Source organism: Dermatophagoides farinae, chromosome 1 (genome assembly GCF_024713945.1).
Source record: "Dermatophagoides farinae isolate YC_2012a chromosome 1, ASM2471394v1, whole genome shotgun sequence".
Lineage (NCBI taxonomy): Eukaryota > Metazoa > Arthropoda > Arachnida > Sarcoptiformes > Pyroglyphidae > Dermatophagoides > Dermatophagoides farinae.
In genome coordinates, this window is record NC_134677.1 from 3,977,429 (window position 1) to 3,994,245 (window position 16,817).

Consider the following 16,817-nt stretch of genomic DNA (forward strand, 5'->3'; position numbering starts at 1 on the left):
AGTAGATTAAAAAGTTATATTTTTTTAAAAAATATATTTTCCCTCTTCGTTGGAGACATATTGCATTGGATGAAATTTTGTTAGATCAGAAATTAAAATCGAAGAAAATAATATTTTTCTCATTTTATAGTTGCAATAAATATGAGGTCATTTAATTAGCATGAAATTTTTTTTACAATTACAATCATTTTTGAAAATATTAAATAAATAAATATATGAAAGCATGAATGATAGGAATTGATTGAACCAATCAGTTGAATAAAATTAAAAAATGATGCACTTATGTACACGAAAAATATGAAAAAGTGAACTCATTGAATTTGAATCAATAAATAATATGTAGTTTTTGATGATATCTATTTGAGAGAATATCACTTGCTATGGATTAATTGAATTCTAAAAGATCATATTGAGGGCTCCCTGTAGAATGTCTAAAACATTAACCATACAATCATCGTATTGTGCAGCGCAATTGGCATTCTCACCACGTCCATAACGTGCAGCCAATTGATATTTTGATACGATTTTATTTGCATCTTCTGCATCCAAATATGGCCTATATGATTTGAGAAGTATCTATGTCATCATATGATTACACAAATGAAATTTCAATACTTACGGAAAGAATAGTTGTATAATTAAACCGACGGCACCATATTTTTTTGGTTGATTATGAGCCTCACAAATCGATCGTTTCATACATTCTTGAGCATCCAAACGAGGTATACTTGGCAGATCATCAACAGATCGTTCCACCCAGCCCATCAATGATTCAGAAACTCCAACTAATCGATGTGTAATCAAACGCGATAATGATCCATTACCATTTTCTGAATTTATTGTTCGACCAATGGCCATTGTCAGATTGGTTAAGCCACGAACCACTTTTCCAATGTAGGTCGGTAAATCCGTAAATATTCGTCTTCGACCATTACGATAGTTCCATAATTCATTCCACGTTGGTATTAGAAATGATTCTTTCACCAAACGATTCAATATGATTAAGCCTTTTTGATGGTTATAATGTGAATAATCCGGAACCGGTAATTTTGACGGTGGTAATAAATGCTCTGCAGAAGATTGAACAGTGCCACTATTTATAGACGGCGATGATATTTTGTCTAGAAAAAAAACAGATACATATTTTGATAAATGATTTGTATTTTGAATGTCTGCATGTGGGCATGTGAAGGCAAACAAATAGATTTCAGGTCAAGATGTTTTAACTGGGATGAAAGAAAAAATATCCACAAATATTCGAAAAATTGGTGAGAGCTTAGCTAAAATCAATCTGGGCTACTAACAATCAATCACAATAATCATAGACAGATATTTTTTTAATACTTACTTTGATTTGAATTCTGATTCAATTTGGTTGTAAATTTAGCCGTACGCATCGAATGTATAACGGGTGGATATGCAAATCGTCGAAGAACTAATGAATTGATCGGATTAGGATGTTGTCGTTGAAGTTGCCGTTGATATATGGCATCAACACCGATTACGATTGCAACCGATATAATGATGATGATGATAATATTTAGAAAATGTAAAATATATCGACTAATTAACATTTTGTTTTGTTTAGTATCAAATATTCAATGATAAAGATGAAATAAATAGCAACAATTTGGTATACAAATAATTCATGACATTCCACAAGCACACACACATGAAACAAAGAACTCTAAACACAAAAAAATGTCAAAGCTGAATAAAACTAATTTTTATTTGCAGCTACACTTGATTTTTTTTCTGACAAGAATGAATAATGGCGATTATGAAGGACAGTTGTGAATCGAATGGTCAAAATATTCGGATTGCACACTAAATAACGGTAACAACAAACCAGCAGTAACAAATACCGTTATATCGTATGTGACCATCAGAAAGCCACTACTGACCGCCATCGGCAACCGAACCGGCAATCATGTTCGTAGTGGTTGGTCTTTCTCTCTATCTAATTTTTAATCAAAATTATGCACAGTAAATTATTTCAAGTTCAAGGTAATATGGATGGTACAAAAAGGCCAACTATCTCATCCAACGAACAAAAAAAAAAGAAAAAAAGAAAAATAAAACCAGATATACCTGAGCCGTGATGATCGTATGAACACCTGTATGTATTATTTCTTATTCGCGAAATACTTTTTTACCACCACCATCATCATCATCAAGATTGTTCATGTTTTCCATTATCATGAGATCTTTACTCTTTCATTTAACTCGACTTATTTTGAAAAGAATTCTTATCTTTGAACAAAATAAAAGAAAAAAAATTTAAAAAAAAACTATTAAAATAGATGATGAATTCTAAATTGGAATATTGGTAAAATCCACTGATCATAATGTTGATAATGATGATCATTGATCATTATTGTCATTCGAATTGGCTCATATAAAAAGTTCAATAACCTGCTCATTCTTTTTTATTTAAATACTAGTGTTTTTTTTGTGTCCATCCGATTGGACATTTATTTTTAATTTAGTTGTCTATGTTTGTCGGTCAATGTCAGCATTGGTACTAGTAGATATTATCAACATATATCCAAGCAAAATCTTTGTGTGTGTGTGTGTGTGTGTGTGTGTGTGTGTGTGTGTAATGTAAAAACACGAAGGAAGAAAAGAATTTGTTTGGACAAAGTTGTCCATCATGTCCACATCCTGATGATAATAATGTTGAATGTTGATGGGCAACAAGTGACTGCCACTGCTATTTACTTGTTTTTTTACGACCATCATATCTGTCTGTATCACTGAGTAAACATTTTTGAACAACAGAATAGGATAAATTGTCATTATTTTTCAATGATACAACGAATGAATTGCATCCATTTTATATGATAGTAATAATAAGATACTCTAATCATTCTATTGTAGATTGACTTGAAAGTTGGTCATTGTTTTTTGCTGTTGAATTCTTATAATTTACCAACTACCTAACTACATATCACCCTCAATAACTCATTAGGTCATCATCATCATCATCATATAAACCATGCCCATCATAAAATACATAGAACGCTTATTTTAATTAGGATTTTTTCATCTTCCGGCTGGATGATGATGATGCTATACAGTGAAAAAGAACATCTCGCTCTCTCTTTTTTATATATCGTTCGAGGGTTTGCCAGAATTAGGACATTTGAAGGATTGTCCCGTTATGAATTCTTATCGCGCTTCTATACACGGATAATAATGCAATTTAATCCTGTTCAACTTTCAACAAGTTTGAACAATGAATTTGTGTTTATTTGGAAAAAATAGTAAGACATAAAATATAGGGTAAGATGATTACAAGCATGTTGTCAAAATAATAATAACAACATCGTTGTACACATAATAAAAACATCTTCGTGGTAGTCATCATCATAGGCTTCAGATAGATACAATAATAAGGGTTCGGTTCGATTTCGCGAAAAAATAAAGTTAGACGGTAGAAGATAATAGCCATTCAGTTAAGGTTCATTTCATTCCTTATTTGTTCGATCGGTCAGCAATGATTGCTGTTTTTTTTCTGACAATTCAGCATGCCATTATTTAACGTTAGTAAGCCATTTGCTGTTGTTGTTGGTGTTGTCGGCGATGATGAATTGAACGATCATCTTGTGTACAATCCGATTGTTGATGATCATGTTGTACGGTTTTATTCAATGTTTCGTGATCAATATATTTCGATGCTCTTGTTTCTGAAATTTTCTTGAACATTATTTGACATAGTTTATTTAAATCATAATAATGGTTCCAATTCCAATCATGACGAGCTGCCTCATCATTCAATGCTTGTGGCCATGTATCAGCTTAATGTTGGTTGACAAGTCAAGTAAGCAATAAATAATAAGGTTGAATGAAGGAAATTTTAGATTAGATAATTGAAGCATTATTAATCAAGACATTAAAATAGTCATGTTATCACCTACCGATGGCTTGACGAGCGTCAATGGAAAATCGAATCTCAAAATTGGGAATGTATTGCCTAATGGCCTTAGCCAATTCAATTGGTGTAAAATCCATCGCATGAATATTATATGTCCGTTGTTGTAAACATTGCTCAGGTGCTTCCATCAATTCTACAATTGATCGTAGACAATCATCTATATACATCATAGGTAGACGAGCATCTGGTTTCAAATAACATTCATATGATCCACTATCATAGGCTTGATGAAATATATCAACAGCATAATCAGTTGTACCACCACCAGGCTGTGAATCAGCTGAAATTATGCCCGGAAGTCGAAGAGAACGAAAATCCAATTTGTTTTTGTGGTTAAAATACTAATAATATTCATGTTATTATTATGAACAAAAAAAACATAATGACACAATCATTTACCTCTCCAAGCAGTTCTGCATGAACTTTAGATACCCCATATATTGTTTTGGGTCTTTGAATACAGAAATCCGGTGTCGGAATGTTACGTGGAGATTCAGGACCAAAAGCACCAATAGTGCTTGGAACAAAAACGGATAGTTTATGTTTTTGAGCTACTTCAAAAACATTATGTAAGCCACCAATGTTCACTTGGATAGCTCGTGATACATTTTTTTCACCAACAGAACTGAGCAATGCACTGAAATGAATAATCCAATCGATTCCATATTGAACGACAGCCGATTCAATACTTGTGCGATCCAAAACATCGATAAATGTAAATGGTCCCGATGCAATTACATCGGATTGTGGTTTAACAATATCAGTCATTATCACATTATCTCGGCCATAACGATTTCGTATAAGTTTTGCCAAACCGAAACCCAATTGTCCGAAACTTCCTGTTTTTTTTTCATTGGATATCAATGTTTTCACATGAAGAAGGATGATTATGATATCAAACATACTAACCTGTGATTAGTACACGAGGTTTATTCGGCGAATATGTTACGGTTGAATAATTTTTATTGCAACTTGTCGACGATGCTGCTTGTTCATTGGAAATTGAATTTATCGACCGATGATTTAATAGAAAACGGCTATAACGAATATCGTTCAGAAATTTTTTGGTATGATTTACATTCACGCGAATGAATAAAGAATTGGCACTTGATTTGAACATTTTTTCTTTGTTCTTATTTAATTGTTTGTCACAATTGTTAGAAACTAAAAAACTTTTATGTTGATTAAGAAAGAAATGATGTGTCAAGACGTCCAAGTCTTTTCATGTAATGAACTAAAATTGGTCAATTGCATCAGCTTTTCATCATTTAATATCAAAGATTGAGAACAATTATTGGCTAATTTTGTTCCTCTCTTGTTGATGAAATTAGAGATCGCCTATAGGCTGATGCTGATACGATCATTCGATTCATAAATTAACCAATCGATCGATCAATCAATCAACCGATTGATCACTTGATAAAATATAATAATCATGGAATCAATGATAGATTTTGATGCCCCTTTCTTCGCATATATACAAAGGTGATTAATAAATCAAGGTCTAATCCAAAATCCAATGCATGATGATCAGAATCATTTTTTTGAAAATACATTTCCCCATTTCATCAGCAAAAGATGATGTAGATGAGTTTTATGTAATCAATGGAAATTTTTATTTGTAATGATTATTCATTAACATTTTATCTTTCTATCATGATTGGCTTCGAATTTCATCAACCAACAGATTGGGATTTCTCCAATCATTAATATGCTGTTGTTGACGTCGTCATCATCAAAGAATGAAACCTTGAAGAATTGTTGATTTTAGGAAATACTACACTTAATTGTAATATAAATCATGAAATCTACCAAATGATCATCTGATTCGAAAATGGCCAATCCACAGTATTTTTTGACATATGATCCTTAAATCAGATGGTCAAAACATTTAAATTTATTTGTTGTAGTCGACAATTTTGATAAAATTAATCGAACCATATTTTTTTGTTTCGGTAATTTTAAACCCATGTGCTTGGGCCATTTGATGACGAATTTTTTTTTCTTCATTTGATGCATCGGAATTACTTTGTCGGTATCTGCATATCTGTGTTTATTTTTCGTGATAATATGATCATTCAACGATGGTAATGGCATCAATCAATGATGACGATTATCAATCAAGTTACTGATGATTGTTGCCAAGTATATCGAATGTTGATGGTTATACGTTTCTTCCTCTATCAATTACCAATTGAATAATTGTAATTTTAAAATTACGATAATATTCAGCTGGTTATTTGTTTTCCATGACTTAAACTCAATTAAAGGATGACCTTTATTGAATATATCCAGAAAAAGCCCTCTCTCTATATATCTGGGTGTGTGAATATTTAGCATTCGAATTGCAAATGTAAAAATTAATTTTGTTTTATGAATCTCATTACCTATTCATCTTTCATAGCCTCAAATCATTTGTATTTGTCCTTGATTGATTAAATTTAAAACATTAGAAAAACATGTCAATTTATTCGATATTCGTTGCTGGATTTTCATTCAATTTAATCATCATAATTATAAGTTTGAATATCAAAGTAATTTATTTACTTACTTAGTATGGCTTTAGCTATTTATCTCAAATTATGGCCAAAATTCATCATAAGTTTGTAACCTTGATCAGAAAAATGTCATCAATCTGAAGAACATTTGTGAATTAAATAAATGATGAATTCTAAAGAGTATGACTTTAGTTTTATACAATTATGTTTATTGATTGATTGAATGATGAATTAAACAGAAAAAATTTGTAATTATAGGGAAGGACATCTGTTGAGTTTGAGAACAATTATTTTATCTTTTGTTGCCATACATAAATTTAATTTTGAAGTTTAAAATAAAAAAAAATAAAAACGAAAATTAAGATTCACAAATACATGTTTTTTATATGTGTGTGTGGATGTGTGTATGTGTAAGGAAAAATTGATGATAATGATGATGAAAAAACTGAATATCACAAGTGAATTTAAATAAGAATTTGTCGAAAAAAAAATTGTTTCACTGATCGATAAAATAAAAGCTTATTCATTGTGAATGCACAGAATTTCAATTCATTTATCCAGATTTAAATGCAAATATAAATGTGTGTGGGTGGTATGTAAGAATCAAAAAAATTGATATCTATGCACTTATGATATACTTATTATGTATAGAGAATCCAAATCAGTCTCAATTTAATAAATAATATGACACATGTTGATCACACCAACATTATATAATTCATAAAATGATGATGATATAAAATACACATCATAAAATTATTATTTAAAAAAAACAAATCAACTTCTTTCACATATACACAGCTATGTTAGCAAAAGGGAAAGGAAGGGTTTAGGATGAAAATTAAGAAAATGATGATTGATTGATGGATAATAATAATAACGATAATAATGTGGATGATGATGACTAGTAGTTTTTTATGGTTAAAAAATTAGTTTAAACGTGTAGATATAATTCTATATCTTTAGATGTATGCGCGTATGTTAATAGAATTGGTTAATAAGCAGAATGAATAAATTCATCGATGTTTATGACGATAATGATATTCGTGGTTGTAGGTCACGTTATTTAATTACATTTTCAAATTCCGTTTACGAGGGGGTTTTCTCTGCCTAGTGTTGTCATTCATAGTTTTTTAAGCAGAATGAATGCTTTCAAAAGCCAAAGTGGTTAGTTTTTAATTAAATAAATTGCGTCTAAGATGAATGGTAATCCAGTAACAAAAAATGTGACAATCAAAATCGGATCGTCGAGCTTAGACTAAACGATCTGGCTCGATTGCGACAATTGATGCCGCTCTACCGGCCGCAACCGATGTTGATGATGATGAGCCACCGACACCACCAGCAATACAAATCTAATTATTAATGATGATTATGGTGAACAAAACATTGATGAATAAAATCTCGTTTACGTCGTAAAAAATGTTCATGCTCATGCTGTTTATGTTCGGTAATTACCTTATTGTTTGGCCTACGTTCAGTACCATTGATTAGAAGCTCGTTAAATGCATTCTCTAGTATTTGTCTCGTCTATTTTTTCACGATAAAAAAGAAATTAAACAGGAATATTCCAACAAACAAAAATTCAATCATTGAACCATACTTGAACATTTTGCGGTGGTATCTGAAGTGCCATAGCCATGTGGTTGACATCGAACGTATCATCCAATGCAATCAATGCACCATGTACACCGGTTTCTGTTAGATTATTGGCAAATTCTTTAAGGCCAACATTACTGGACCACCGTATTAGACGTTCATTACTCCATACAAGAACATCTGAAAATTCGATAGAATCGTTAGGTATAATAAATTTAACAACCACAAACGTAAATGTAAACAAACCAATGATATCATGTTCACTATTTCGTCGTCGATCTTCCAATAGTTTACGATCATAATTTAATTTCTTTAAACAAGCAATACCATAGTGCAAGCTAGTACGATGAAACGCATCGACCATTTTTAAATGTGTACGGATATCTTTTTTACTCAAATGACCTAACATTCGCGCATCAACCAAACATTCCATGAACGTTGAACGATATTGTGATAGACCTAATGATGGCAGCCATTCATTTCCAATCCATTCATGATTCATTTCACCATAGGCTAAACCTGTAGTGACAGTTGGTTTAGCTGCAGCTGATGGTGATGTAAGAGCAACCATCTCTTGAATGGCTAATCGTAATTTAAGTCGATGTAATGGATTACTAATACCGATTTCACGTTGAATTTCCGTATCAGATAAGGCTGACATGATAGCACCACTTTTAACATTGGCACGACAAGCAGCAACATACCATGCAGGCATACCGACCCATAACTGAATGAAATATACAAAAAATTTAAATCAATAATAATGAAGCACTTTATCTGAACAATAACATACCTCTAACCAGGCGACAATGGTGGGACCATTCCATAAGGCGAATGGCGTACCGGCTTTCATAGCTTCGGCTAATAATTCATGTTTTTTCTTTGTACGACGATCATAATCAGCACGTGTAGCCACCGGTGATGCCAAGATTGAATTAGCTGAACTAGTAACACTAGCATATAATTCACCATGGCTCATATAATCACTATAATCACTGGCAAAACTTGGACTATTGGCAACACCTATACCATAGAAACTATTCGATGGATTTGCTGCGAGCATTGTCTGAGGAAGTTGATTATGGGAGGTCATTGTATTCTGTAATTTTAGTTTATCTGTTGAGGAAGACTTTTTTGATAATGAAGAACTGGAAAATAATCGACCAACTAATGAAGATTTTAATTTTTTCTTAGTAGTTGGCGTCGTTGTAGAACCGGTAGAGGAAATTGAATTCAATGTATTGGATCCGAATGAAGTTGGATTAATATAACCATATGGAGAATATGGAATAGAGGAAACTGTGGATCCGGTTGGTGATACTAATGTATTGACCGATTGATAATTGCCACCAACTGGTGATCCAATTGTAGCATAATCACTCATATTGGATACATTAATCACACGTTGATTAAATGGAGATTTTTTACTGCCACCAATTGTAGTTGCATTATTGTTCACTGATTCGATAGCTGTGGCTCCGGCAAAATTCATACTCGAAGGTTGGGAGGATTTTGGAGATAAATGACGAGGTGTTGCGCCACCCGATTGATCGATTGCATCCATTACATACGGATTCATTTGGTTTCCTTGATTTGTCTTGTATGCTCTAATAATTTTTCAAAATAAATTAACTTATTATTATTATTAGTCATAATGATTAAGACAAACCTTTGATAAACATCAGTTGGTAATGATGAATTTGATGAATTCCAATTAGGATTCGTATAACCAGCCAGATGATGGGGCGATGCATAATGCGAAAATGCATCACGTTCGGAAGTCAATCCGGTGTATGAAGGTTGACGATGACCAGTGGTCAATGCTGGATAAAAATTACTTATTGATGCTGCTGATGCTGCATTCATGATGTTCATCGATGTTGATTTAGGTGTGGATGTACCGGATTGCGGAGGTGAAAGACCAGTACCAAAATGGCTTGAACCTAAACCGGTAAGATAATTATTCATATGTGAATCAATTGAGCCAACTTGTGATTCTAATTCTTCTGTTCTTTGTTCAGTGGATTGTTTTTCTTCTTGTATCAATCGTATTTCATTATTAATAGCATCTAATTGTTCTTGTAACATAATGGCTAATGTTTGTGGGTCAGTATGAGAATGATGTGATGTTGGTATATGATGATGGCCGTGATGAAGATGTGGCTGTGATATGGCTGCAGCTGAGGATGATATTATCTGATCTAATTGTTGATCAATATCATCAAATGGATTGGATTCATTAGTTATTTGGCTGCAGCATTCAACATCAGCGGTATGACCCTCGGCTGCTATTGGCGATATTCTATTGTCTTGTTCAATTTTCGCTACAGCTTGGGTTTCACAAATCGATTCTTTTTTTGCTGCTGTCGAAACTGCAGCTTGTACCATTGATGATGGTGTCGATCCACCACCAGTATGTGATGATCCACCGCCAATATGTTTGGCTGTCGATAAACTAGCTGCATCAGATAGTGGCGATGATAATGGTGATGACATTACTGTTGCTGTCGGAGCCGTTGTTTGATGATGATTTAAAAATGATGATGATGAATGATGGAATCTGGCCATGGCCGATGATGGTGACATTCCTCGTTGTGATTGTTGTTGAGCAGCCATATTCTCCATTTCTATTCGCATTTTACTTAATTCTTGAAGGATTTTACCCTTTTCCATTTGTGTTTCATCCAATAGATTGCGAATACGTTCCAATTCTTGTGTCATCGTATTTTTGTCTTCCAGCGCTGACATTCGTTCTTTAAGATGTAACTGTAAACGTTCATTAGATTCGGCCAATAATTTATCAACAGTAGCTGAGAGACGTTGATTATGATCTTCGTTCATTTTTTCTCGTTGTCGAGCACGATTTAATTCGGCAGATTTTTCCTCTAATTGTTGTTCGAGACGCATAACTCGTTCTTCAAATGACCGTTTACGTTCTTCGCTTAATTCATCAGAATCAGAAGCAGCTGCATCGTCATGATCATTTTCATCATCAAGATGAGCATCACCATCTTGATTATTGATATTTTGACCATTTTCCCCTTCCAATAGAAAACTACGCTTATTTTTCCGTTTGGATTTTTTCTTTTCGTTTAGCATACGGATTTCCTCCTTTAAGGAATTGAATTTATCTTCCAGAATCCTTAGCTGTGCTTCTTTATTAATCAATTCTCGTTGTAATTTTTCATTATTATCATGTAATGATGTCGATTCACGTTGAGCATGCAAATATCGCTGCTCAAGGGTCGCGATTCTTTCTTCTTGATCTTCTTTTTGTGCTAGATTTTCTTTCATATCTCTTGACATTCTAATATTATCTTCTTTTAGCTGTGCCATTTCTTTATCCTGTTTGACGATACGATCTTCATAATCCTTTAGTTTAGCTGTTAATTCTACTGAACGATTACGTAATGTAGTCATTTCATTATTTTGTTTATCGATCAAAGATTGTAGATCTTTTATTCGAGTTGCCGATGATGAATCATCGTCAATAGAATTATCTTCATTATTTAATGTCTGATTATTTGTCGTTGCTGTTGATTTTTTTGCATCCGTTTGTTGATCATTATTGGCTGTCGATTCTTTATAACGAATCTTTGATTCAAGCATTAGATTTTCAATCTGTTGTTGTTGTTGTAATTGCATCTGCCTAGATTTATTCAATTCTTCATTCGCTTGACTTAGTTCATCTTCTAATGTGGACACTTTTTCTAATGTCACACGTAATCGTTCACGAACTTTTTCATCTAACGCTTTATGATGCTCAAATAAAGATTTTAACGCTTTGAGTACTTCCACTTCGGATGAAACACCGGCTGGTGATTGTGTTTGTCGTTTGACTACGGTCATACGTAAAGAACGCTCATGTCGTGATACAAGACATTCTAGATGTTCAAGTAGAAGCTAAAAAAAAAATTAAATTAATGGTAAAGTTCAAAAAAAAAATGAATACAAATACCCTTGTATTATTCCGTTCAGCTTTAAGTTCTTGAATCTCTTCATTTTTTTCCAGTAATTGTTCACGTGCTTGATTTAATTCTCGTGTTAAACTGGTAAATTCCTACAATTCGAAAGAAAATTAAGTGTGTGTGTGTATGTGAACACGTTTGTTAATTCCGATTAATTAACCATAATTTTTGGCACAAACCTGAGGCATATGCGATGAAAGCTGACGTTGTAAGGAATCCCGTTCTTTTTCCACTTCGGTCAATTTGGTTTTAATTTCGTTCAATTCTTCTTGTGTTTCACGTAATGATTCCATTAGTTTATCTCGTTCATCCAACATATTGACCATTAATTGTTCGAAATTGGCCTCATCACCGGCTGCCGATGTTGCACCGAATTGACCGGTACGTTGTGTGATGCCATCTTCACTGATGGTGGGCATCACATCACACATCATGCTCCACATTTTTTTGGGTTAAATTATAAAAATTATCTTCGACCAATTATTAAAATTTCGTTGGAATTACTTTCAAAAAATGAATTTTTTTTTTATCACAAACAATGAGACTTGAAGCTATTCAGATCGTGGATCTGTTTGTTTAGACGATGATGATGATACTTTACAATGATGATCATCACCATCAACACCATTGATCATTGTTGTATTGATTCGATGGTCATCATCAGTAATCGACAATGATAATCAAACAGAATTATAAAAAATTGAAATTGATGATGATTATTGTGAGCTAGGTTTGCTTATCTTTCGAATAATGGTTATGATGATGTCGAGGAAAAAATCGGCTGAAAAAAATTCTTTGCCGGAATATCAAAAGAATTTATAATATTTATGAAACGATAACATGGATGTTGAATAAACACACACACACACACACAAAAAAAAGAATTTTAATTTCAAATGAATGAATCACTATATTTGATCGGAAGAAAAGAGTGAATGGATTTATTCATGACAGAATCAAAAGTTGAGGGGGGATTCTAAGCTGGTTTTTCTTTTTCTTCTTTGTATTCGAGACTATGAATCCCAAACATTCAAGACATTTGCTGGCTAACGAAAAAAAAGTTTCTTGAGTGTCTGTCTGAAGTGAATATCTTTTTGGGAAAAAATTTTTGCTCGTTTCAGCCATCCGTAGTAGTAGCAATGTCAATAGACCGCCTCTGTTTGTATAGGTTAGTGTGTATTAGGATATCAGAGTGGATACTATTTGCATCAATTGACTTGTCCATATTTTTTTTATTGTTAGAAAGGAAGTAGCATAAAAAGACGAATAAAATCCCGAAAAAAGGGAGCGGTATATGATTGATCGAATCCGTATCCGTCCGATTGATTTCTTTAAATTCGTGATTAACGAAATATACCACTACCGATGTGATAGATTCTAAGTATCAGAGAATTTGAATTGTATAATTGGTCAATAATAATTCTATCAAGCCGACAATGTTAATAAAATTTATATTTTTTGTTCCAAAATTTGATAATGGTAAATCTGGTTCATACTCAAACATGATCATAAACGAAGACAATCTAATAAAAAAGAGAGGATCAGGTCAAACAAGACAAATAATGACAACAAGCAGCAGCAACATCATAAGCTACACGTTGATCATCATTATCCCGAATGTATTCGATGGATGTGTATGGCAAGATTTTTCTACCTACATCATCATCATCGAATGGCTTGTTTGGTTGGCATTTTGTTCATCATCATTTATCATTTGTTGATCACGATAATGTCGTTGTCGGTTAGAAAAGATATATTCTCAACGGCTAACAACACTATTATGCTGAAAATGATGATCCGACATGAACATAATGATTGTTGTTTAGCCTATTGGATGGATTTAATGTCATTCGTTGACATTGATGATGATGACAATGCATACACGGATATATGCCACATAAATCCAATGATGAATATTGAATGTGTTCAATTTTCTCAAGATGCATTTTCGAAATTTAGAAAGTCAGTTCTTGATTACAAGATGGCGCAAATACGTAAAAAACGGTGTAGTCTGTAAACATTTTCTGTTAGCATAATTCACATGACCAGCCCGGTACAGGCGCTTCGCGCCTGCCCCAGGCTGGCCCTGCGGGGCTGACTCCTGACAGTCAATATAGCTGGATACCCGCAGGTGTGGCGGCTGCGCCGCCCCCCTGCTTGGTACCCAGCCAAAGGTATCAATCCTTGACGGTCAATATAACTGGATGCCCGCAGGAGGGGACGGCTGCGCCGCCCCCCCTGCTTGGCATCCAGCCAAAGGTGTCAATTTTAACGCTTCGTGCCTGACGGTGGATTTCTATGCACGGCGTTTTGCTTCCGGCTTTCGGTTTGGTACCGCAGGGTCAGCCATGACTTTTGTATTGTACCTGACACCTTTGAAAATGTTACGTAAATCCAACATCAACTTATCGATCAAACAGCATACTTATTATTGTTCATCGATATCGATAAGTTGGCGGAATACGATATTTTTGGTGTAGATGCTGCGATCGTTGTTGACCTTCAGCAAAATAGGTCAACAACGATCGCAGCATCTACACCAAAAATATTTGACGAAAATCTCACCCAAAGATGATTAATTTACCACCAAAAACTTCTTGCGACTGCATGAGATCTTTGAGCAATAAGTCAATTATGTTAATCACATGAATCGACATCACTATAACAATACAATACTCACTTTTCAATACTTATAATCATACAAACATACTCATCAAATACTCATATACATTCACACAAAATGAAAATCACGTGGTCGCTATCAAAATTCGAATTCGACGATTCGAACTCTTTCTATGTTCTATTGAATGACTGCACCATCTATGGGATGCAAAATCTGCAGCAAAGTGTGCGGAGCTAGAACAATGAAAAAAAGCTTTGTCAAAGCTACATACCACAGAATGCGTTTCTTTGGAAGCGACTTCTACTTCTGAGCTGGACGAACTGTTCAGAGGCATTCAAAAGTTTTCCCGCATGCTCAGACACACACACACACACAACACACACTGAGTAGCTCATACCAAATAGTTATGTTTGTACTGAAAATAAGTAGGAATGGCCGGCTCAGCTTCGCCGCAGTTTACAGACATCCTTAGCGTCATAGAATAATTCATCACATGATGATGATTATTTATTTGTGCTTTTTTAATTTTCGAAATTCCTCTTTGTAATTAGGGCGTTTATGTGTTTAATTTACCCAATTTATCTCAATACGAAGTTATTGGCCAGATGATCATGACTTCCTCGATGGATCAGGAACGCGAAAAAACGCTCAAACAATTACATTCGATTTATGCAGAATCTAATGGCCTTATTGAATGTGGTCGAAAATTGGGGCATCAATTGTTTGAACCACGACGTAAAATGAACATACTGCTAGTTGGTAATCATTCATCGGGTAAAAGTTCATTTATCAATTGGTACGTTGGTCAAAAGATACAGAAAACGGGCGTTGCAATCGAGACACAAGGTTTTACATTTGTCACTGCTGGTCGTATGCGTGAAACATTGACGGGTGAATCAGCTATACGATTATTTCCCTATCTTAAACGTTTAGAATCAATGAAAGGCTTTGTTTCGTACCTCAATGCTGAATTAATTGTACCAACATCATCCAATCGATTGAATCTAGTATCGTTGATTGATACACCTGGTTTAGCCGATGGTGAACTTCATTATCCATTTGATATAAACAAATCCCTTGTATGGATGGGCAGTATTGCCGATTTGATATTCGTTTTCTTTGATCCGATTGGTCAAGCATTATGTAAACGAACATTGGATATTGTGGAACAATTGAATGCATTATATTCCTCACGTATGCGATTCTTCTTGTCCAAAGCGGATGAAGCCGGTGATGATTATGATCGTCAAAAGATAATGATGCAAATCGTACAAGAACTTTGTGAACGACCTGGTTTGAATCAAAGTGGTTTCGACATGTTGACCATTTACTTACCTGATCAACCAGATTTACGACTACGTGAACGAATGTGCGTCAATCAGATTGATGATGCATGCCGTGAAATTGATAAAACAGTTGGATCTATTATACAGAATACGTTCGTTGTCATGGAACGTGATATAAAGAATGTATTCGAATTGATTGATAAACGAAAGCGTCAAACGTTAAGAAATCTACGTGAAAATTTTAAAAAGATCTTTTTACTATCGTTAATGTTTGTGTTTTCATTGCAATTTTCGTATGTAGCCATCACTATTGATACATCACCGAAAGATGAACAACAATCCAATTATATTGAATCGTTGACAATGGGAAGATCATTGTTTAAGAAATTAGGTCTGGCTGAAGAAGAAGAATCAACTACACAAGGTTTATTCACTCTCATTTTTGAAACTTACATGACTTTTATAACAATGTTGGCTGCCACAATAGAAAAACGAATTTTTTATAGTTCGATACTGTTTTCATTAGTAATCATAATTACAATTTATATAATTGTTTTTCGTATGAAATCGATCATATCACCTGTTAGATGGTTAGGATTGTCAAAGATTCGTAGTGATCTTGAAAGGCTTGATTTAAAAAGAGAACAATTGTATGCCAATTATTTACGGGCATTGGTTCCGGCTAATGTATTATGATCCAAAAAAAAAATCAATTATAAACCAAACAGAATATTCTAATAAAAACAGAAGATGCCCGCCAAAAAAAGAACGTTATTTATGGATCATCAATAAATTGTTGCAGCCACAATATTTTCATTGTTGGAGAGACGATTTAGGAATGAAAAATAAAAGAAAGAAAAAAGCGAGCGAGCAAATGCATGTGTAAAAAATAATGATTATATATCC

At 33.7% G+C, this 16,817-nt stretch overlaps 4 protein-coding genes across 6 annotated transcripts; 1 reads left to right on the forward strand and 3 right to left on the reverse strand.

The window, feature by feature from the left end:
• Positions 1-113: 113 nt before the first annotated feature.
• Positions 114-6,574, reverse strand: LOC124492140 (uncharacterized). 2 transcript variants are annotated; one of them, XM_047054948.2, is made up of 4 exons: positions 6,489-6,574; positions 1,349-1,435; positions 620-1,121; positions 114-556 (listed from the first exon to the last, which is right to left on the reverse strand). In XM_047054948.2, exons 2-4 carry the CDS (start codon positions 1,395-1,397, stop codon positions 397-399), a joined length of 711 nt encoding a protein of 236 aa, XP_046910904.2. In that variant the 5' UTR covers positions 1,398-1,435; positions 6,489-6,574; the 3' UTR covers positions 114-396. The 2 variants fall into 2 exon arrangements, with proteins under 2 accessions (XP_046910904.2, XP_075590243.1); XM_075734128.1 differs by lacking the exon at positions 6,489-6,574 and having other exon boundaries at positions 1,349-1,872.
• Tdh (L-threonine dehydrogenase) lies at positions 3,205-5,805 on the reverse strand. Its single transcript, XM_047054942.2, has 4 exons — positions 4,847-5,805; positions 4,337-4,776; positions 3,921-4,278; positions 3,205-3,800 (listed from the first exon to the last, which is right to left on the reverse strand). The coding sequence occupies exons 1-4, from the start codon at positions 5,055-5,057 to the stop codon at positions 3,547-3,549; spliced, it is 1,263 nt and encodes a 420-aa protein (XP_046910898.2). The 5' UTR covers positions 5,058-5,805; the 3' UTR covers positions 3,205-3,546.
• A 48-nt stretch (positions 6,575-6,622) lies between the features above and the next one.
• Positions 6,623-16,677, reverse strand: Liprin-alpha (PTPRF interacting protein alpha). 2 transcript variants are annotated; one of them, XM_075734115.1, is made up of 9 exons: positions 16,492-16,677; positions 12,182-12,472; positions 11,993-12,094; positions 9,704-11,937; positions 8,828-9,641; positions 8,281-8,761; positions 8,039-8,214; positions 7,894-7,965; positions 6,623-7,790 (listed from the first exon to the last, which is right to left on the reverse strand). In XM_075734115.1, the coding sequence occupies exons 2-9, from the start codon at positions 12,443-12,445 to the stop codon at positions 7,689-7,691; spliced, it is 4,245 nt and encodes a 1,414-aa protein (XP_075590230.1). In that variant the 5' UTR covers positions 12,446-12,472; positions 16,492-16,677; the 3' UTR covers positions 6,623-7,688. The 2 variants fall into 2 exon arrangements, with proteins under 2 accessions (XP_075590230.1, XP_075590226.1); XM_075734111.1 differs by lacking the exon at positions 16,492-16,677 and adding an exon at positions 14,587-14,984 and having other exon boundaries at positions 12,182-14,013.
• On the forward strand, positions 15,058-16,717 carry LOC124491746 (uncharacterized). Its single transcript, XM_047054443.2, has one exon. It carries the CDS (start codon positions 15,231-15,233, stop codon positions 16,605-16,607), a length of 1,377 nt encoding a protein of 458 aa, XP_046910399.2. The 5' UTR covers positions 15,058-15,230; the 3' UTR covers positions 16,608-16,717.
• The last annotated feature ends 100 nt before the right edge of the window (positions 16,718-16,817 follow it).